The 22,286-nt window shown below is 35.0% G+C and overlaps 1 protein-coding gene across 6 annotated transcripts in view; it reads left to right on the top strand.

Moving 5' to 3' along the window:
• The window catches only part of STRN3 (striatin 3), a 62,101-nt gene that overhangs the window by 16,552 nt on the left and 23,263 nt on the right, over positions 1-22,286 (top strand). For 3 of the 6 annotated variants that reach the window (XM_032690746.1, XM_032690749.1, XM_032690745.1), the window contains exons 2-8: positions 3,411-3,514; positions 8,978-9,051; positions 9,708-9,789; positions 10,098-10,277; positions 10,730-10,862; positions 12,510-12,651; positions 18,018-18,128. In XM_032690746.1, the coding sequence (XP_032546637.1) occupies positions 3,411-3,514; positions 8,978-9,051; positions 9,708-9,789; positions 10,098-10,277; positions 10,730-10,862; positions 12,510-12,651; positions 18,018-18,128 (826 nt within the window). The remainder of the gene's footprint in view (positions 1-3,410; positions 3,515-8,977; positions 9,052-9,707; positions 9,790-10,097; positions 10,278-10,729; positions 10,863-12,509; positions 12,652-18,017; positions 18,129-22,286) is intronic. The other 3 variants (XM_032690751.1, XM_032690748.1, XM_032690747.1) reach the window with 2 other exon arrangements.

The following is a 22,286-nucleotide window of genomic DNA, read 5'->3' as shown; positions in this document are numbered from 1 at the left end:
CCTGTTTGCATCCCTTGTGCCAGCCTGCGTGCTCCCGTGGCTATACAGAGTAGAATCAGGAAACTGATGTAATTCAGAACTGAGTAAAAAATAAATAGGATGATTTCCTTGGTAGACTTGATATATGTGAACACAAGTAGCTCAGTCAGCACAGCAGAAGGAACAGCAGTATGAGGAGGAGGATTGCTCTTGGTAGTATCAGCCTGGGGACTTACAAATTGGTGTAAGACAATAGAAAGAAGTCTGTTGTGACTAGGGAGGGTGGGGTGAAAAGGTGAGACCAAATGCTTCTTTGCCATTTTGTTTCCCAGTTTTTGTGCTAGACAATCTTAAATCATCAGTATATTTACAAATCATATCAAATCTAGCTCTCCTGAGAATTGTTTCAATTGTTTCAATGTTTGAATATCTAAGGATTGTGAAAGTTGTATTATGTAGAGATAATTTCTTAAGTATTTGTCTTGGTGTATGGAACCTAAGTTAGTACAGCACCCCTGAGGGAGATTGATGTGTTTGCTTTATCTGATTTTATTGACCCTTAGATTTACTGCATTTCAGAAAAGAAGGTGTTGGGAAATTGTGTGTTAATTCTTAGGGCTCATAGTCAGGGAGTACATCAAGTGTATTGTTTGACACCTCTCATTTCTCAGTTCAGACCAAAGGGAGCAAGTTGATTAATTTATACAGCAAATTTTTGGTGACCTAATTCTTGGTTTCATGTTGAAGGTTTTGATGACTAAGTACTCCTCCAGTCTAAATTAATTTTTGATATTTCTAAATATTGAGCTCTTAACTTCTATTACATTTTAGCTATGTGACGGTTACAATGAGAAAAAAGTAATAAATCCTAAAATCAGTCAAATGTGTATCCAAGCAATTACAGAAACCAATGCTAGAAGAAATCTGCTAATATTGACAAAAATGTGAAAACCCCAGCTACAACGTGTGTTTTGTGGTAACCTTTCTGTTCAACCTACTGGACCCAGTAAAGATTATTATAAATACTATTGTTCTTTTGAGGGTTTTTTGTAGGGTGGATTTTGGGCTATTTTTATTTCTGTACCATTATTTCTTTAGTATATTAATTCTTAAGATCACTTAGCTCATTAACCTGTCTGGTTGAAAAGTATGAGATCTAGGCAATACCTTTTAAATATGGAAACTTGATTCTGCTTGGCCAAGTACTCCAGAAGTATTTCCATATGGAAAAATTTTGTCTGCGAGCCTTTAGGAAGCAGATGCCTCCCTCTGTGTATGATCAGAATTATGTTGTTTTCCTCTCTAAGGTTGAAATAAGGCCCAACAGTTGCAGCTGGCAACTAAGATTTGTCAAATAGTTGTAGAAGTGAAAGAAGAGTAATGAAAGGGGAGAAAACTATCACTTACAGAAGACCTGAAGTTTGGGAGAAGCTGAGAATTGCATTCAAGCCAAAGGGCATAAGAGCTTTTATAACCTTTATTAGATAATTATTAAAGTATTTAGTTCTGGGTTTATTTTTGTAGGAAGAGTTTGTGGGCAGTCAGTAACTTCCAAATGTTTGAAGTACAGTGTTGCGCATATGTGCATGTAATATGTTACCTTCCAAAAAACCCCTACTTTTATAACTATTTAATGTGTATTTTGTTATTTACGTAACAACTTTGCATTGACTGGTGAAAACTGGGATAACTTGTTGGGCTTGTGAAATTGTCTTGGTCATTTGCTGCCTTAGGTATTAGGGGAGTACAAATTATGTGTAGTCATAGCTTTCTGCAGAAGGCTGTTAACTTTGTATTTGATTAGAGTCAGTTTTGTAGTGTTTTTTTGAATCTAAATAACATAATTGCAGTTGAGTTTGCTGATTCTGGATCTTGGTCCTTACCTTTTATCTTGAAATATCTGTGCAGTCAGTATGAAGTCTGCTTCAGTGAGTTTGGGGTTTTTTTGGTGTGGCATTGGTGTTGTTTCCCTCCATCCCTTAAACTCTCCCCGTACACTGGTACATTACTGTTTCTTACCAAGTGACAGTGGTTAGTTGAAAATGCTTTCATGACAGACTTTTAACTGGAATACTCATAACTGCCTTGTTCTCACTAGGATTTTAATTGATTAAATCATTACTTAGCTAATGCAAGTTAAAGGAACATATTTTAATTTGGTCACCATTGAGCACAAAGGCAGAGGGGCTAAAATCAGGGCTCATATGTCAAGTCTTATACGATGATATCACTTAATCTCAAGAAAAGAGCGATACAAGAATGTTATCATCCTGGTTAAACTGTTTCAGGCTGTAACCACTGAGTAGTGAAAATGTACAACCAATCCCTTTAAAAAAATCTTGAAGTGCCGATTATAGCAGTTCCCCCTGCCTCCTTTAATAATTAAATTGTGTTGTTGCTCTTGAGCTTAGTAGAGCAATGTGGTCTTTGCTTTATCTTCCTTATTTTAGTTTTTTAAATACCTCTTCCAAGGAAATTTTATATCTAATCTTGTAGTGAGCTACCCAATGGCTTCCGTCAATTTAGAGTCATAATGAGGACAAATGAGTCTGTGTAATGATGGCCAATCCAGTACAATCATTGACTGTTTAAATTTTGTATTCATCTCTGCAGTTTCTCTTGTCTTCCTTAGGATTTTGGCTTGCAAAAGTCAAAACACAAGTCCTTTCACTTGGTAGTGAATAGACTACTTTTGTCCTCAACAAACTTATTGCTTTTATTTTTCAACTACTTTAAAGTTTGATGAGATGGCTTGTATGTTCTGCTGAATTTATTATCATCTACTAGGTTAGCAGGCAAGTAGATATCTTCCTTACTTCTTTTTAAATTAGGTGGGTAGTATGATTGATGCTTTAAAAAAACATAGCATTATTTTTCCCCATATACAACAGCACCCTAAACCCAGTTCTCCCTTGATAATCTAAGCTTCAGCTGTCAGTAGTAAGTAAAATGTGAATCCGTAAAATAGTTGTTTCCTGTACAATTGATTTGTAATTTCTGTATGTGAATTCATGTACTCATTTCTTAATCTGTTCAGTATGTTTGCATTAAAAGTTAAATTGCTGGTTGCTGTGTACCTGATATAATATGGCTTTGGGTTTGTAAGAAAATGTGTAATAGAATTTATGCTAGCAATGGTGCAAGGACAAAGATGTGTGTTTATTAATAAGAGTGCTGTTTGTGCCTTCTTGAAGCATTACTGTACAAACTAATACCTGTTCATCTTAAAATGATGAAAATAGTAGTGTCTAGGGCAGAAGTATTTTTGTTGTTACTGACTCGTTGAAATAATTAATGCAAAACAGTTTCTTTTATTTTTCTTCCCTTTTTTTTTTCTTTTTCTTTCTGAGCCAGACTTGGTTGTTTTTTTTTGGGAACAGAATGGATAAAATCTATTTTTTCTTTTTGTGTTTTTGTGTATGTGTTTTCAGGCTCGGATAGCGTTTCTACAAGGGGAAAGAAAGGGTCAAGAAAATTTGAAGAAAGACTTAGTGAGAAGAATAAAAATGTTAGAATATGCATTAAAACAAGAAAGGTAGGTATACAAATTGTTCAGCTTTTTTCTGACCCGGAAAACTTTGCAGACTAAAGGGAATTCTGTCACATTAAGTGAACTATCTTTATTAGATGATTTTATGTTACTTTATGTAATCTGTTTTTATGGTTGACCATTTGTACACTGTGTTTTCTGACAAACCTTAGTGTCAGCTATAATAAAAAGTTGCATAATTTTCAAAATGTTTAGACTCATGTCTTAGACAAACTGGAGAGTTTCCCTTTTCTGAGTTAGAGAATGAACATGCCCAACAGATTTATACCTTATTACTATACCTTTACGTGTACTTCAGAGCTCTTGAATTTGAAAGGATGAAAAATACTGTTCTGTTGATCCCTTTCAACCGTTTTTTTTGTGTTGCATGATGAAAACTGTACTTTTGTGACAGAACGGAATCTTTTAAAAGTTGATTTTGCATTTTAAAGTATTGTTTTGTCATTGGGTAGATGCTAGCATATTTAGTCTCAGTAGGTGCATTTTCTGTAGCATTAATTTAATGCTTTAAAGGTTAAAATTCCATTCAGTCTGTGCAGGCTAATGTCTTTCAAACCTACATGCTCTTTTGTAGCCTGGTTATTTCATTTGACCAAAATCGGTAGGTAATTTTGCAAAAACACTAGGAAAATAGTCTTGTCATGTGCCTGAACTTTCAGTAGTGGACTCAGTTCTTATACTTAGTTTTATCTTGCTCTTAAAAAGTAGCTGAATCCAATAGTGAAACAACTTGAGGATCAGGCAGCAAAACAGGTACTCTTTATTTGTTTATTTTGATTTCAGAGGAACATGCCTGTCAGAGTAAACTTAAAATTTTGTATCAAAGTGTAGTGGGGCTTTACCTGGACATTTTTAAGTTAGTTATCCAAGCATTAAGTATGTCTAAATATATTTTACATTATCCATGTACTGTAAGTGACTAGTACAGAGGTAACTTTCAGTTGGTTTCATATTAAAAACTAATGTTTTGGCAGTGATGGCTGCATTCTTCTGTGTGAAGTGTCCAGTGTAAAGGTGCTTCAGAAAACTGTATGTTCAATACAAAAAGCCATATCAGCACATCATGTCTTTTCTGGTGAAGTAGTAGACAGAAAGGATCTGTTATTTCATTCAGTCCTGTCCTTGTAGTGGAAAGTAGCTCAAGGCTTCCAACCAGTATAAGATTGAAAATTTTACATTGTTATATCAAACAGGTAATGTGCAAGTCAGTCTGGATTCAAGGCAGATGAGATGTATGCAGAGTATTGGGGTTTTTCTACTCCTCCTATAAAGAACATTGAGCATATCAAAGAAGTAATATGCTGTTATGGCAGACCCAAGTGTCTTGGAGATAAGTTATTATGTGAAATTGAAGGAAAAGATTTTGATTATTTTGGCAGTAATAAACTGAGCTGCACAGGGACTTTGTGCAAGTGCATACCATAAGGCTGTGAGGATTGCCTGCTTTTTGAGATAAATCAGAGGCCGTTAATTACAGCTGGAATGCGAAGACATCATATAACAGGATGCACAATTTGAAGATTAATGGCATTGGTGAAACCATATTCCTGCTCTCTCCTGAAATGCAGCTGCCTTTATAGTTTGTCTTCCCATGAAATACCAAAATTCATCCAATGGGCAAGAAACTTGTAAACGCACACCAGAAGCAGAACAGCAGAATCACACCACTTGCTTTAGTTTTTGTGGCTAGTGGGTACAAGCAAACACTGCACAGTTTTTAAGATGCAGAGCCTTGCTTAAGTTCTAACCAGAATTCTTATGGAGGTTGCTAGAAACAGGAACTGAAACTTGTGTTGATTGGTGAATGTGTGGGTGGCAATGAGGAAGCTACAAATGCCTAGTAATTCGAGGGGATCTAACTGTGAAAGTACTATGGATTGAGTAAGGAAAGCAAGCAGGTACTGACTTGTTAGTAAATCATATGAGAATGATACTATGTTGATTTCTTGCTTGTCACAGTGTTCAGGATAATACATGTTATTTTTTTGCCGTTTTTCCTGTGAGTGAAGAATCACAGCTAATGAAAATATACGTGTTCCAAAGCAAAACAAAGTTTGAGAATTTCAGACCTGAGAATTGTTGACAGCAAATTTCAGTGTTGCACCTGATTCCTCCCCACCCTCTTTCTCCTTTTCTTGTTACCAACTCCACACCATCAAAAAGTGTCATGCAGTGAAATATCAATTATAAGGAGTCAAGAACAAACTAATTCAGACATGGACTATTGTGACTTTACAGAAAAAGGATATGAAATTGAACATCAGTGTGTAAGATTAAATAAAATGCAATAGTTGCAAAATAGTTTGATATTTCTAGTATTTATCTCTAGGTATGTGTAATAATGTTTTGGAGACGTAAAATGTTATTATTTTAGTGTCCTGAAATGCTTTGGTAGTTCAGTATAATTTTTTTGTTATAAAATACGTAGTTATATGTATGGGATTTTTTTGTTTGTAGCTAGTGTGTATTCCTTTATGGTGCTTTGCAGACCCAGAGACACATTGTGTGCTGCATGCTCTGAGCACTCTACCCCAAGCTTCATTACCATAGTGCTGTGCTTAACTTAATGACACTTGCTGAAATCATAAAACTGGGACTGTGTTTTGGCTTCGTGGGCTTTGAACTGGAGCTAACTTACACCCTTGTAACTGAGTGATAGGTTCCACAGTTAAATAGCAGAAAGCAGGAAAATCAACTTAAGGCATTGTTTTTTCTCTTCTTACTTTTTCACTCATGGAAACCTAGCTTTAGATAAGTCAATACTCTTAAGGATTCAGAAGTTGGCTCTCACAGAATTCAGTTACTATGTGATGTGGAAGAGTAATGCCACTGACTTGTCAACTATGCTGTAGCTTGTTAGTGTGTTTGAAGGTATGTAATAATTACCATTTTTTGTGATCATACAGAAGGAATAGATGTGTGAATAAGATTAATTTCTTGCTGTAAAATTGAAGTTGTGATGTGAAAGACAGCTGATCTCATTGCCTGCAGCAATATTTTGGCTTATTTGTAGTGGCTAGTCATGGTATAAATGTAGATCAGATACATCATTATCTGCTCTAATCAACAATTAAAGCAGAATTTTAATTAATGTTTTGAAGTTGTAACTCCAGAAAGGGGCAACTGCTCCTAAATAGTGTTGCCACAGCTCAAAATTGAACAAATTTAGGTTGACTTTTCAATTACAGTGCTTTATTGGCTTCACTTATGAATTGAGCAAAAAATATTTTGTCAACTTTGTTTAACTTGAATTATTTTCACTTTGGTTGTTTAGAGTTGTTTTGGGGTTTTTTTTACCCCTAAATGTACAGTACTTTATAGGGCATATAAATCATAATATGTACTTTCCATATCTGGAAAGCTTGGTGGAACACTGCCCTATTACGGTGTGGCACAAAGCTTTGTCTCTCAAAGCTTTGTCTCTCAATTTAAAGAGAGCACCTGGAACAGACAGTCTTTACTAGTGCATGGATGAGCTATGAACCTATTCATAAATAATTAAAAAATATGGTTCTATTTAATTGGCAGTCAGTCAGATTCAGGTCACTCAAAAGTCTTCGGGGGCCTCATAGTTTTTCAGTTACAATATGATTGCCATGAAATGAGGGATTTTATCTTACTAAAAAGGGTCAATAGTGCCATCTACTGACAGTTTGTTAATGAGAGTTCCTATTTGCAATTTTAGGAGACACTTTTGTAACCCTAAAAGAAAATCTTCTATACTCTTGCTTTAAGGATCGGGAGCAGAAAAAACTCCAGGCAAATTTAGTAGAGATAAGACAGAGAACAGCTCTTTAATGAAGGCCTTCTGGTGCAAGGAGTATGAAAAGCGGGCACCCATGTCCGGGGTTTCCACAGTTTATGGTCTGATCCGAGAACCACCTGCCCCCAGATCTGCCCCCCAGAAATTGAGTCGGAGGTCCTAAGACCCCTTCCTTCCTCATCTTCCTCTTCTTCATGGCGCATACTGTCTTTGGAGCTCTTCCAAAGTTCTGGGCTTGAAGTTGCTTTGACTATGATGATATCTTGTTGTTCAGGCCTGGGGTGCAAATGTTCTTAAACAGAAGGTGTTACTACAGTTCTACCTTGAAAGGAGCCTAAACAAGCCTAAAGAATTTAGAAAATTCAATATGAAATAGGGGAATAGGGTTTGATGAGTGTTAACTACAATTCTAAAGTGACTATACAGCTACATTAAAATCTACAAAAAACTAAAAATCCTGAAAATTCAAAAGCATCAATACCATCAAATATACCAGGCAGCATTTGAGATGTACCTTTATTTTCAATTTGGAAACACTTGCAGTAGTGGCTCAGCCATTTGAGAAGTTTTTTTGGAAGTCCTTGATTTTTGTCCAGCGCGTGTTCCATTATGTATCTCTTCTTGAGAATTTTCATATTCAAGAATGGCCTTTAAAATTGATGGGAGATAAGTATGGTTCAGTTATTCTTAAAATTTTGGTCAAATGTTTCATTTTGAATTATAAAGACAACTGCATTTCAAACTTTTTTGAAATGTGGCTGCTAATGTTTCTGCAGAGATTTTTTCCCTTGGCTTTACTGCAGAACATTTAGATTTCTTTACCCTGAGATTCTGAGTAGTTTTGCAAAGGATCTGTGAAGCAAAAGTTGACCTGTGAAAGGTCAGTGATAAAGTTTGAGAACTCTAGGACATAGGTGTAGGTAGTTCAAATTATGTTCTTGGAGGTAAAGGGAACTGAAGACCTTTTGATATGCAACTTGGGTAGAGAAGAAGATTTTATAGGCTTATGTGTACCTCCATGGAAATAGTATCACCAAGACCAATTTTTTAGAGAGGGATGGAGAAGGAGAGGTTAGGGTTATTGGTATCAGAGATCAGAAGATGGGAAGAAGTGAGGCATATTTGCTTAGGTGGAAGCTAAGCCTCCGGTCAATGAGGAGAAGAAAATCAGTAAGAGAATACATGTGATGAGAGAAACTAGCACTCCAACATGGTTTTTCAGAGGGAAGGATAGGTATGATAAACAAAGACAGAGCAGGAGAGAAATGGAAGTGGAAATTGAAAGTGGCAGGCAGGAATCCCAAATAAGAGGTTCATTCATTGTAGTGTGATTACCTACCTATGACAGTGGTACCACTGGAAAATCATTTCTACTAAATAGCTGAACCTGCTGGTTTTTGAAAGCTTCTCTTATTAGCTGATCTACGTGGAAAACCCCACATTACTGGAGAACATACTGAACTCTCATCTGTAAGTTATTTGATAATTCTGAATAATTGTAAAAATATTGTCTTGAAACTGTGTTATAGGAAGACTAATAATAATAGTTTGCAATAATAATCACAAGAGTTTTATTTGGATTAATTATACTGTTGGCATGGTTACTTTAAATGGGAATGGTAGAATGTTTTGAGTTATTCAAATTTTTGTATGCTAATTTGTTAAACATCTGCATACTTTTTCAGGGCAAAATATCATAAACTAAAATATGGCACAGAATTGAACCAAGGTGACTTGAAAATGCCAACTTTTGAATCAGGTAACTTTTTTTACAATAGATTTGATCTGTTCAATTTATTGCAGCTTTCTGTCTTTCCCCCAACCCTCCTGTAAGTGTCTTATAGAGAATAAGACACTTATAAGTGTCTTATAAGAAAGATTTGGCATTGGGTAGATATCGTTTAATCTGAAAGTCAAAATTAATTGACCTTTCCTTTTTTCAAGGAGCTCTGAATGTTTTTATCTTGAATTAGAGAAAAAACTCCAAAGAGGAAAAAATAAGCTGTCCTTATTACTCCTCTGGAGTGCATTTGATTTTGCATTGTAAATATCAAGTTGATGGTAACAGTTTTGCTCTTCACAGTATTGCAGATAGAGGAAGGCATTTCTCGTAACAATACTGGGCTATTTAATAAGCAGAATTTCATTTGGCTTCTTTTGAAATGTTGGTCTTTGGGAAGACAGACTTTTGGCCTGTATTTGTATAGTATGCCTTAAAATTGTGGTCTACAGATTTATGTACCACACCCGTCTCTTTTTTTTTTCCCCTTCTCTTTTATAAGTGCCACATTTTGGGTACTTTTATACCCAGTTGAAGCTAGAGATCATGATTCGTATTTCTTGTTTGATGGGAATTTTTTTGTGTGTTTGAAAGCATTATAAGTTAGATATTAACTATGACACTGTATTTTCCAGAAGATACCAAAGATACAGAGGTTCCTGCAGTACCTCAGAATAGCCAATTGACCTGGAAGCAAGGCAGACAGTTACTGCGACAGTAAGTAACATTGTTGAATATTGGTGTTTCAAACTTGCAGTATGAGGAGCTGTATATATACTTACTCTATGTAACACTAGTTGAGGTGGGCATATAGTAGTTTGTTTTCCAAAACTTCATAGTCTTGAGCTTTTAGCAGTACAGAGTAAGGTTTTCCATATGAGATGGATAGCAGTGAAGCTTGTTTTTCAGTAAATGATGTAATAGTGGCATTCATTTTTAACAGTGATACTAAGTTTCCTTTTTTCTCAAATATGCCTTCCTCTTTCTTCCTCTTTCTTCCTCTTCTCTACTCTGAATGCAACTAGGTATCTTCAGGAAGTAGGATATACAGATACAATATTGGATGTACGCTCCCAGAGGGTAAGGTCTTTGCTTGGGCTCTCTAATTCAGAACCGAATGGTTCAGTAGAGACGAAGAACTTAGAACAGATCCTGAACGGTGGTGAATCTCCTTCGTCAAAACAAAAGGGACAGGAAATCAAAAGGTAAGTGAAGAGATAACAAATGCATAAAGTTTGTTTTTCTTAATCATTGGTCAGTGCAACTTGAACTTTCAGCTGGAGAGTCTCTGAACACCTGCGAGTGTAGCTGACCATAAATGATTATGAACTTAACTAAAACTGATTATACACAGGAACATGTACATCTATTACATACATACATGTATATTATACTAATATATACAGAAAAATTGTGTATTGAAGTTGAATTATGTCATATAAACACTTTGGAGGTGTTATTTTAATCAAAGATTCTGCTGAGTGGTGTTTTTGTAATAAAGACATAGGCAGTTGTAGAAACTTCTTCATACAATCATTTCTTGTTTTGCTAGCTTTAAAGCTCTTAACCTGTCAGGTAGCAATTTCATTTAATCTGTTAATCTTCGAAATCTATTCAGCAAGTAAAATGGATTCTCTCAATGTTTTTAATTATGTAGGAATTCTGGTGATGTTCTCGAAACATTTAACTTCTTAGAAAATGCAGATGACAGTGATGAAGAAGAAGAGAATGACATGATAGAAGATATTGCAGAAGGAAAAGAAAAGCATCGGATAAATAAGAAACACAAAGTAAAAAATCTTTTGTTTTGTTTTTTGTTTAAATAGATCTGAAATTCCCTTTGAAAAGGGAATTTTTTCTCCCGAGATGATATAAATGTGTAATGTTAAACTGTTTGTTGCACCTTTGTTATGTGAATGGATTGTAAGCAGATGCGTTATTAGTAAATTTGGTAGTTTAATTAATATATTACATAGAAAAATTAAAAACAACCAACCAACCTATTTGCAAATGTGAATTGGCCATGTCAGCTTCTCTCCATACTTTGAGTCCCTTTATGAGGCAAATTTAGCACAATACAATGTGCATCCTTTCTGAATTTTGGAGAAGGTAGGGACAATTCCTTAGAAGAAATAAGGTTATGTAATGTGAAAAAAAATTACTTCCACATCAAATACATGTTTAAATCTTCCTTTTAGGCAGTTTTTTACTAAATAGATTAAAAACCTAGCAGAGACTTGTCTCAAATCACCTTTTGTTTAAGGTTCAATTAAGTTTTATTTTTCTCTTTAGTTTTCCATTTTGTGAGCAACTTTCTGGGTAGGATAGACTGTGTTACCTGTCCTATTTTAGTTCTGTCTTCTGTACCGAAAGTTTCCTTGTCTTTGGGGTTTTTGAAACTGAAGAAGTGAAATCAATGTAAAAACATTGATTTATGAATGTTGTACTGACAGTTTTGTTACTTTTTACTAAGAACTGTGTTCTGTATCATGATGACCCTCTGGCTGCATTGGATTTTTTTAAGTAGTTGACAGCATTAGCTTGGCTTGATGCAAGTCTTCATGTCCAAGCTTGACTTGTCAGGAAGGAGTTTCCACCATACCTTATTAACTTGTACTTCTGGTAGACAGATTAATCAAGCAATCAATTGGAATCTCTTTTGTTCTAAGGCAGTAGGTAGTCTGATGAAAAGATTATCTAGTAAATAAATCTCTAAGCACATGTGAAGATAAGCTACTTCTTGATTTTTTTACAAAGCTTGTTTTTCTATAGAAAGCAAAAGGATCATTTATAGTTAAATTTATAAAAATAGTCTCTTTCCGCAAAAGTAAGAATATTGTGCATATAATAGAAAATTAACTCCACATGGAAATTTTTTTCACTTGAAGAACTTTTCACTGACACTTTGGCAGGGGATTTTTTTTTTGTTTTGTTTAAGGTGAAGATGTGGTAGAAATAGTAAAACTACACTTTTCTTAAAATGCTTCCTTTTCCAAATTTATGCTTAAAACTGAAATAGAACTGGAAAGCAAAAAGGGGAAAAGGCTCCTGGACCAATAGAAAGCAGAATTTGTTTGTAAGGCTTCTCTGCAGAGCTATCGATAGTGCAAGAAAATCAACAAAATTTTCTAATTGTTATGTGTTAAATAAAAAAAATGAAGACTGGGATCTATGGGATTGTTTTTGTTGCTAAAGCAGTGTTCTTTTTATTTTCTAATGATCACTAGACTGCACTGCTCTCTCTTTTTTTTTTTTTTTTTTTTTAAATAAACCAACTGAGATCTGTGTCTTTTTCTGCATTTCACATTGAAAAATGTTTTCCCCTGGAACCAATTACTCAACGAGAGTAACCTATATCTCTCTGTATCTCTTCTAACCTAAATGACTAGAAAATCTGTTCGTGATTTGAACACAGAAAAATGTTTATCTGCTTGCAGATTGGTAATGAAGGTTTAGCTGCTGACCTTACAGATGACCCTGATACTGAAGAGGCTTTGAAAGAATTTGACTTTTTAGTGACAGCTGAAGATGGTGAGGGAGCTGGAGAAGCTCGAAGTTCAGGAGATGGAACAGAGTGGGGTAAGATGCTAACAAAAGCATTTAGAAGTAAGGGAATATTTGTTCATGGTAGTACATAAGAGTTGCAATACCTACTAAAATGGTGTGAATGTGTGGATGATTGTGGTGTTCAAATGTTAATGCTTAGAAAATGGTGTCTTGTATACTGAAACTTTCATATATGTATGCATATACACACACACACACATATATATATATATTCTGTTGTAGTTGCCACAAATACAAGTATAGTTGTAATTGTTTTGGGTTTTGTTTTTGATTCCAAAACTAAGAGGAGAGTATTTTCTTTGTTAGATAGGAAAGGCTAGGATTCTGAATGTTTTTATACCTGTATTAAGTTTGCTTTCAAATATAGATATATTTTTTCCTATTTGTTTCTTATCAGGACTTTTAAACTTTTTGTACTTCAATTTCTTTGGTGTACTTGAAAAATGGACCATTAGTATTTTTAGTTTTTCTCACTGAGATTTTTAGATGTTGTTGCTCATATGGCTTCCATTAGTTAAAAAAAAAACCCAAACTTTTGTAGTAGCCCAACTTTTTCGTAGTAATTTGTGAAACAAAATACGTTAAGTCAGAAACTCCTGCATCCTACATGTTTCAAAAGAAGAAACTGAAAGGAGAAAATTTATGTAGGAAAAAGAACTGACTCACATAATTAATATTTGCCTTTAAATGGTAAGTTGAAATCTTAGTTTCTGAACTGTGATACAAGCAATTTTGTAGTTGCATACTCTTAAGTCTTTAATTGTAAGCTCCAAAGTGCCTCTAGATCATGTTCAACCATTTTATGTCATTGAGACAATGAAGTCATACTTCAATAAGCACCTCGGTGAGCAAAGAGAATATAAAGATCTACAGAAATTAAAATAACGGCACATCTTCCAGGAAAATAATCCAGTCTTGATTTTGAAGGTATCAAGGAGTAGAAAGCATTCCTTCCTGAAAACTAGTATTAAGGGTTAGTCACCTTTATTTTTAAAACTCAGTCTTATTTCTAGTTGGAAACTGAAGCTGAACAAACTGTTACCTTTAGTTTTGGTGATAACTGTCTACTTTTAGTAGAATTTTAGTTGTTGCTTAGTGTTGATCCCCTTTGAGGTTGCTGGTATGTGATCCATTTCTTGATCTTCTTTTTATTTAGGCACACAGGCAGATCTCTTGATGTAAGAACTTGAATCCAAGTTTTTTACTTTGTTTGCAACATTCCTTCAAATATATAGTGATGCCGAATGTTCTGGTTCTAGCATCAGTCTTACTGCTAATGTATATAAAAGGAAAGATTATTTGATACTATAATTCATGCAGTCAAAAGATTTATCCATTTTTGCCACAGCAGACTGATGAAACATATTGAACTAGCTTGTCCATTGAAATTCCAAGTCATTGTTCCCACGATTACTTTCCAGTGTGTTCTATCTCTGTCATCTTCTCAGGTAGCTACCCGATTTTCGGTGTCTATTTTAAAAGTCAAATTGACCCACCACAATTTTCATAGAGCAGTTTGAATGTCTTCTATTACAGTTTAAGTGAACCCATAGCAAAAGCGACAACTGATTTAAATGTAGTTCATTCCATTGTTACCAAAATAATAGTGTTTGAGTCAAGGAAGTGGGAAGGAAGAAATAAAACATAGACCTACTTTTCATCTTTCTAAGTATGTGTTCTAAGTTTTGCCATATGAAGACAATATCCGTAAGTTCATTGTTTATTTTCTGCTAACTTACTATTTAAATGCATCAAAGACACACTTCCAACTGTAGTAGCAGTGTTTTTTTCACATTATGTCACTGATTTAACTACAACTGTTCTTTTCATAAGTGGATGTTTAAGGATACAGTCTATCAGATCCTGGGGTTAAGCGTTACTTTTTTAAAGGTCAGTGTGTAAATATGACAAGGCTTCTTTATTAACTACCACAAATAACATTTTAAAAATTGTCCCAGTTAAATGCTTTCTAAAGTAATACGTTGCCTAAACCAATTTATTTTAGCCTGTCATATTATTTTGAACTTTATGAAACTGTTGTTACCGGAAATCTCCAGGTCTGTACATTTAGCTGTTTATTTTGAAGGGGAACTTCATTTAAATGAATACTTACCATGACTTTCTAAACAATTGCATCAACCATGCACACCAATATTTGTTAAAATTCAAATTTTTCTTCATAATGTAATATTGCTCTGTTCTGTTTTCATAGTTTTTCTTTCTTCCAATTTTAGTTTTCCTGTCATTAACATCCTTCTCTTGCAAAGGTTTAAACACTCTGAAAAAAATGTAAATGTTTACATCTCTATTTATTTATAATGCTTTTATTTAGTATCTGGAAACAAAACTTGTGATGTTTTAGACTCTAAACATATTGCCTAGTCTTCCTTTATTAATATTTTTAATATTTATCTGTTGAAGTATTGTCTGTAGATCTAACTTCAAATATGCTGAAATATTTCATCACCAAATTCAGTTATATTTTTGCTATTGGAGACTTCTGCAAACCAGCCAGTGAGCGCTGTGAAGTTTGGGTTCTTTTCTTCCTATAGTACAGCTTTTTATGAACACATTCTTTTTTTGTAAGTCCCTCAGTTAACATATTTTGAGTATTAAATTAATTTCAAGCATTGCAATATAATGTGTCCTGTCATGTAACATGTTTTACTTAGGAACAGCTTATCTTCAAAATAGTGAAAGATGAGCAAGTTCAAGGAATGTTCAATGAAAAGTCGAAGTATGTGACACACTAGAAGAAAATGTACAGTTTTAGATTGAAACATTTATAAATGCCTTGTGGTGATTTATTATAAAGAAAAAATGCATATATAATTTGAGTTTGCTTAAGCAAAAAGGAATAAATACATATTGTTATATATTGTGCTATGTATTACAGATTTAACATATTATGTAGTCTTATAATATTAACATATTATGTAGTCTTTATGGTTTCAAAGACTAACTGTGTGTTCATCACTGGATTTCTCATCTCCATGAAACACCAAAGTTCCGTTTGCAGTCAGAGAATGACTGACTGTGGCCAGAATTCTGGGAGGCAGAGTGTGACTGAAATTAAGAGTCTCTTGGGTCATCTTCTAAATATTTAAAAAAAAAAAACCAAAGCCCAATAAAAACAAATTAAAAACAACCTTTCTCCATGAAATTATAATGGTTAGTGGACATCCTGGATCCTCTGTGCTGTTCTGGTGTCAGTTTAGTGCAGGTATAAACACTGCAGGCAATTTGAGGAAGTTCACTAGAGGGAAATTACGGAGATCTTCTAGTTACATGGCTCTGTTCTGAAATACATAGTTTATCTAGGCTTACCAGAGAGAAGTGCTGCTGGATTTTCCTAAAAATCTTGTTTGAAATTCATTTCACAGCCTCCTCAGATAACCAGAGTTAGTATTTTATCTGGTTTTCTATTTTCAACCTGCATTTCAGCAGCCAACAGTGTTGGTTTTGGATATTTGTTTGTAGGCTTATGCTTTTCCTGTTCTCTGTTGACTGAATGAGCCCACAGTTCCTTCAAATTCTTTGTCTTGATATTTAATGTCCTGTTTGTTTTGCACTCTACAGACATTTCTAAACCTCCAGTGTAGAACACAGACTATGTTACTTCAGTTTTGTCATCACCTGTGCTGAAATATATGGGCTACTCCTGCTTTAATACAGTGCACCTTTTAAAATGTACCAAAATGACTTTTTACAACAGCATTGCATTGCTGTTCCATGTGGTCATCTTCTGGTTCAATTGAATTCCCTAATCCTTCTCTGCAATACTTCAACCTAGCTGATTATTTTCATTTTATTAATGGTGCTTTGGATTTTTTTAATTCATTTTAATTTGGTTTTAACTGAATTTCTTTTAATTGAATTTTAGGTTTTTTGGTGTGGGTTTTTTTTTTCCTGATTTTCTTCCTCTTTTGATTGAACATATCCTCTGACTTATCTTTCTGTGCCTCTTGTGTTTCCTGACTAATCACTATTCCTCTCTGTCAGTGTTTTGACCCAATGATTGTAAAGATCATAAAGGTCTTCATGTTTGCAGTTTGGTAGTTGTAGCTGCAGTTTGGTGTAGGATGTCATTGTTCCATTTTCCTCTCCACAATTCTTTGTGGTCAGCTCAGGGGACTTTGCCATTATGCTGCTGGTTTCATGCTTTCACTACCCTTTCCATTTCTATATTGATCTCCTTGATCAAGATTGACCTATCTTTGTCCTATTTGAATGATGATAGATGCATCAGTATCCTAGGGTATCTGTCCACTCCTTCGTTGTCATGTTTTGTCATGAAACATGTACTTGGAATAACTCCTATTGTGTTGCATCCTAAATGCATGTTTCCTTGTTTCTGCTGTGTATGATTCCTCTTGTGCACTTTTATGGTTATAATGGTTATAACTTCAAAAATTGATACAGTCATATTGTAGGTATGATTGGAAGTTGAGAACTGAAGAACTAAGTTTTATTATGTTATGCCTAAAGAATTTGTGGGCATAAAGCTAAACTGGCACATAAATCAAGTTTGCTACCTAGTTGTCTACTAGCAGAAGTGCTTCTGCAAATGTTATGTATGCCTTGTCTTAGAAACAGGTTTATCTTTTTACTAATTCTAAGTTTCCAGAAATATTTGAGATGGATAGTTTAGAAAAGTGGAGACTTGACTTTTCATAAAGAATAATTAATTCTGCAATGTTTGTCAAACAGAAAAAGATATGTCTTCTGAAACTACTGTGGAATGTTATATTTCTGTTAATTATGATTTAATTTCTGGAATGCAGTAGGATGTCCACCTGTGTGAACTACTTTTTTTCATCTTTATGTAAAAAACTGTGTTTATAGACTTGTTTCTCTGGTTAAATATAGGACCAAGGTTTTTTTCTTGTGCATGTAGAATGAATGCGAAAGGATGCATGGTGGTCTGTCTTCATGAATAAACTGGCACTGATTTACTCAAGCTTGCATTTTCATGAGAGATATAGCATGAATACTTTTATTTGCTTATTCAACACTGGCTGAATAATTTCTTAACACTGTCTTTCTAAAGATGCAGTAATTGTTTCTGAACACCAATGAATTGTTGTGTATGTTGAAGTATTTAACGTAAACAGTTACCTTTGAAGCTTAATTTGTTTGCTCCTTAGTAACAAATTAACATACAATTTTCAAATATGTAACTGCTAATATACAGTGCCTTGGAAAACTGTATGAAATGAGACTTAGTCTTTTATAAACTTAAAACTGAGACTGCACCTTTAAAGTAAAGATTTATTAATAACTTTATTAGTGCTCTTATACAGCTATGACAGTAAATCACCAACAGCTTGCATTGCCAATTGCTGATTTTTTTTCTTTTAATAATATGCTGCATGTAGACAAAGATGACCTGTCCCCAACTGCTGAGGTTTGGGATGTAGACCAGGGACTAATAAGTAAACTGAAGGAACAGTACAAGAAGGAACGAAAGGGGAAGAAAGGGGTAAAGAGTAAGTGCAGATTCTGAATCTTGTAATGCAACACTTTTTTGCCTATCTATATAGAAGATATTTTTTCTCACAATTCTGTTTTTGTTTTTTTTTTCATTAAACATCATTTTCTGTAATGGGGGCAACCAACTTTAACTTTCTACCTGCTGAATGTGAATATGCCAAAACCTTTGATAGCCATTTCCTAAATGAGAAATGTTGAAAACACATAAAAATTCAAGATTAAATAGGTGAAGAGAACTAAATGCTTTGCAATGTGAGTGTAAAAATAGTAAACAACCTACTCTGAGAAGTTTTCTGAAAGATTTAAACTTTATCTGCTTCTTAAAGTATAGTACAGTGATACTGTTCTGGGAAGGATGGGTGTTGAGGTCTTTTTTAGGGGTGGTGGGATTGAGTTTTTTGTTGTTTTTTTAATATGAGTTTGAATCAAGCTATAATTGCTATTTATGGGCTTGTAATTATTTTACAGTCCTAGGCATTGAGAATTAAAAAATGTCTATAATGTAAATATGAACTTTTTGATGGCTTTTTAAATGATATAATCTTTATTTTATGGTGCCCTTCAATTTTCTGTGCATTTACCACATTTTGGTTGACAACTCTTTACTCAGTAAGAGTTTTGTGACCAGCTGACCTATTTTAACTATGTAAGTTAAACCAAATTTCAGTGTTGAACAACCTGGTAAAAATGCTTTTAGAAATTATGTTATGAACTACACAAAGTTCTTAGTGGATAAAGTATTATTAAATCTATGTCATCATAGAATGGCTTGGGTTGGAAGGGACCTTAAAGATCATCTGGTTCCAATCTAATCTAGTTTACATTAGATATTAGGAAGAAATTCTTTAGTCTGAGGATGGTGAGGCACTGGCACAGGTTGCTCATAGAAGTGTGGATGCCCCATCCCTGGAAGTGTTCAAGGCCAGGTTGGTTGGGGTTCTGAGCAACCTGTGCCAGTGCCTCACCACCCTCAGAGTAAAGAGTTTCTTTCTAATATCTAATCTAAACCTACTCTCTTTTAGTTTGAAGCCATTCTCCCTTGTCCTGTCACTACATGCCCTTGTAAAAAGTCCCTCTCCATCAGGTACTGAGAGGATGCAATTAGGCCACCCCAAAGCCTTTTCCAGGCTGAACAATCCCAGTTCTCTCAACCTCTTTTCATAGGAGAGGCTCCATCCCTCTAATCACTCTGGTGGCCCTGCTCTGGACTCACTCCAGCAGGTCCATGTGCTGGGAACCCCAGAACTGTACACAGTAGTCCAGGTGGGGTCTCACCAGAGTGGAGCAGCGGGCAGAATCCCCTCCCTCACCCTGCCGGCCACGCTGCTTTGGATGCAGCCCAGAACATGATTGTCTTTCTGGGCTGCAAGTGCACATTACCGGCTCATGTCCAGCCTCTCATCCAAGTCCTTCTCAGCAGGGCTGCTCTCTATCTGTTCATCCCCAGCCTGTATTGATACTGGGGGTTGCCCCAACCCAGGTGCAGCACCTTGCACTTGCTCTTGTTAAAGCTCATGAGATTCCCATGGATCCACTTCTCGAGCTTGTTCAGGTCCCTCTGGATGGCATCCTATGTCACTTCAGAGAAGCTCCCATGCTTGCAGTGTTTTTCTTCTAAAAGTATATTTTAACAGCTTCTGGCAATATCTAGTAAAAAAATTCTTTTCCTCAATTTGAAAAATTGTGTGAATACGTACTAACTAAATTAAGTGATAATTAAAATATAACACTTCATGAAGAATTCTGTAATCATTAAGATTTGAATTTACTTTGTGACATCTAACAATTACACTTCAGTTGGTGCATGTTGGTTATTTTTGCAGCAGTTTTGCATGACTTGCACACACACACATGAATGTAAAATCTTTGACAAAGCAAAGATTTTTACCTAGTCTTGGTTAGAACTTACAGTAGTAATCTGCATGCTAATGAGCATTACCATTTAACATGGAAATCAGCAGCTGACACCAAATTCGCATGAAGTATTTAGTAGGGTTAGAAACTTCACACCGGAATGGACTTATTTTATTTGAAATTTTCTTATTAAATTTCACATTTTAGACTTTTGGAAGCACAGTGGCTGCAAAATAACAAACTTTTGTTCATCTAAAGTAATTTTGAAGTCTTCTTTTGCTCACATAAGAGAATATTTAGGAGATCAACTGTGTGTCACAGCGCGGTGAGGTCATGAAAGTCATTGTTTGGGTTTTGAGTTTTAAGCTTAAATTCTCCTTCGGGAAGCTTTGAGCTCATATAGTCTCACACAGTGGTTTGAGAGATTCTTTGCTTTTCACATTCATGATAGTAGTTTCTAATTAAAAACTTACCTCTAAATCACTGAGCTAATTGAATGGGAGAACTCCACACACATTCAAGGTTGGGCAGATTTATTTCAATTCTGTTTGCTTCATAGATTTGTTTTCTCAGCTTTTTAACATTCTGAGACTGAAAATAATGTTGAAGGCCTTCTTTATTCTTGCTTTTCATGTCTGATCATTTGGGAACTTCATTCTGAAAACTCATCTCTTACTTTGCTGTTCAGTGTTTTGTCAGACTGCTATCAGAATTTATTTTGAGCGCTGTCAGAACTTACCTGCATGGTAGTATGTATGTATCATCATAAACATCCAACAAATGTGCATTAACTGTCATCCCTTGCAATACTTTGAAGCATATTACAGCATAATAGACCAGAGATTCTAATGGTTTCTTTTGTGGGATATGCATCTGGTAACTACCATAATCTACATTTAGACTGTAGCTACATTTAGACTGCAATTAGCCAGGGTAATCATAGCCCTGACCCCAGGTAGGGAAACTTTCATCCAGATGTAGACATAAATAAGTGAACAGAAGTAAATCTGATTCTATTTTGATGCTTCTCTAGTCTGAATTCATATCTTTTCTGTTAAGTAGAACACCTTCATTTAGATCATCTTCTGTCAACAACTGTGTTTCTCTTTTTGGTGGGGAGGAAGAGGATGTCTGTCATGACAGTCGCCATGTTATGTGGGAATACTACCTCTTTATAACAGTCTATATAAACCCCAACAAAACAGCAACAAAAATCCACTACTTCACACTTAAATTTCCTTCATAATATCAGCTGCAAAATAATGCAAAGCTGTCTATTGAAGAGTTCCAATTTTGATAAGATCAGTTTTGGCAGGTAAATTGGGATGACTGTTTTTCAGATATAGCCTGTCACATTTGCAGGACATAATAGTGCAGGTGGTGTATATCTCGTTTTGTACTATCAGGTCAGCATAATGTGTTCTCAGCAATTTAAAAAATAGTTTTCACATCTTAAAATGTATGTGTACATCACTGTTGAAGTGAAAATACTCTTACTGTTTTTCCTTAGTTTTCTTGAAGCTTGTCATTTTTTTTTTTACTTTCCTGCTCTTTTCCCTTAGTGTAATTGTTCTGTTTGTTAAACAGTATCCATCCCATTCACTGCTAGCCTTGATTTCTGGAAATACAGTGTAATAGTTGATAGGCATGAAAATAGATCTGAATTTTACCTCTTCATTACCATCACCTTTAAGGATCCCTATGTTATATTCAGACTTGGACTAATACATCTCAGAGCTAATAGAAATCTGCTTAAGGTTTCTTATACTATAACTTTTCATCACGGAATGCTCAGTTACCATTTTCCCTTTTGATCTCTGAAGGAGAATACACTGAGATGGTATTGTAAAGCATTCTTTTCTTTAAAAATCTCTTCATAACATTTAAAATACTTCACCAGTTATATGAGGGTACACTTGCACTTATTTGAAAGCAGAAATCTGTACCGTCTTCTGTAGTGGTGGCACAATCTTGAATACTGACGTTTTTCGACGTGAGATACACAGAAGCTGTGACAGCAGCATCTGCTCTCTTATAAGCTTCTCCTTGTATTGTGTGATGGATTGAAGACTGTTTTGAGATTATGCTTGAAGGACAAGAAGCACTCAGACTTACTGGAAAACTTTAAAAGGCAAGGCTGTCCATCCTGTGATCAGTGACACGCTAAATGAATGGCTGTTTTAAGGTAGCAGAGCAGGAGGACTACTTCTGGTTACTTCTGAGTATGCTTTAAGACAAACTTCTCACACTCATATGTTTGGTGTGAAAGCACCTCCAAAAGATGCTTTCAGTTTGGATAT

This window comes from Chiroxiphia lanceolata, chromosome 6, assembly GCF_009829145.1.
Source record: "Chiroxiphia lanceolata isolate bChiLan1 chromosome 6, bChiLan1.pri, whole genome shotgun sequence".
In the NCBI taxonomy this organism is placed as follows: Eukaryota; Metazoa; Chordata; class Aves; order Passeriformes; family Pipridae; genus Chiroxiphia; species Chiroxiphia lanceolata.
Note: the sequence above shows the minus strand (reverse complement) of the source record. Positions and strands in the feature narration are given on the sequence as shown.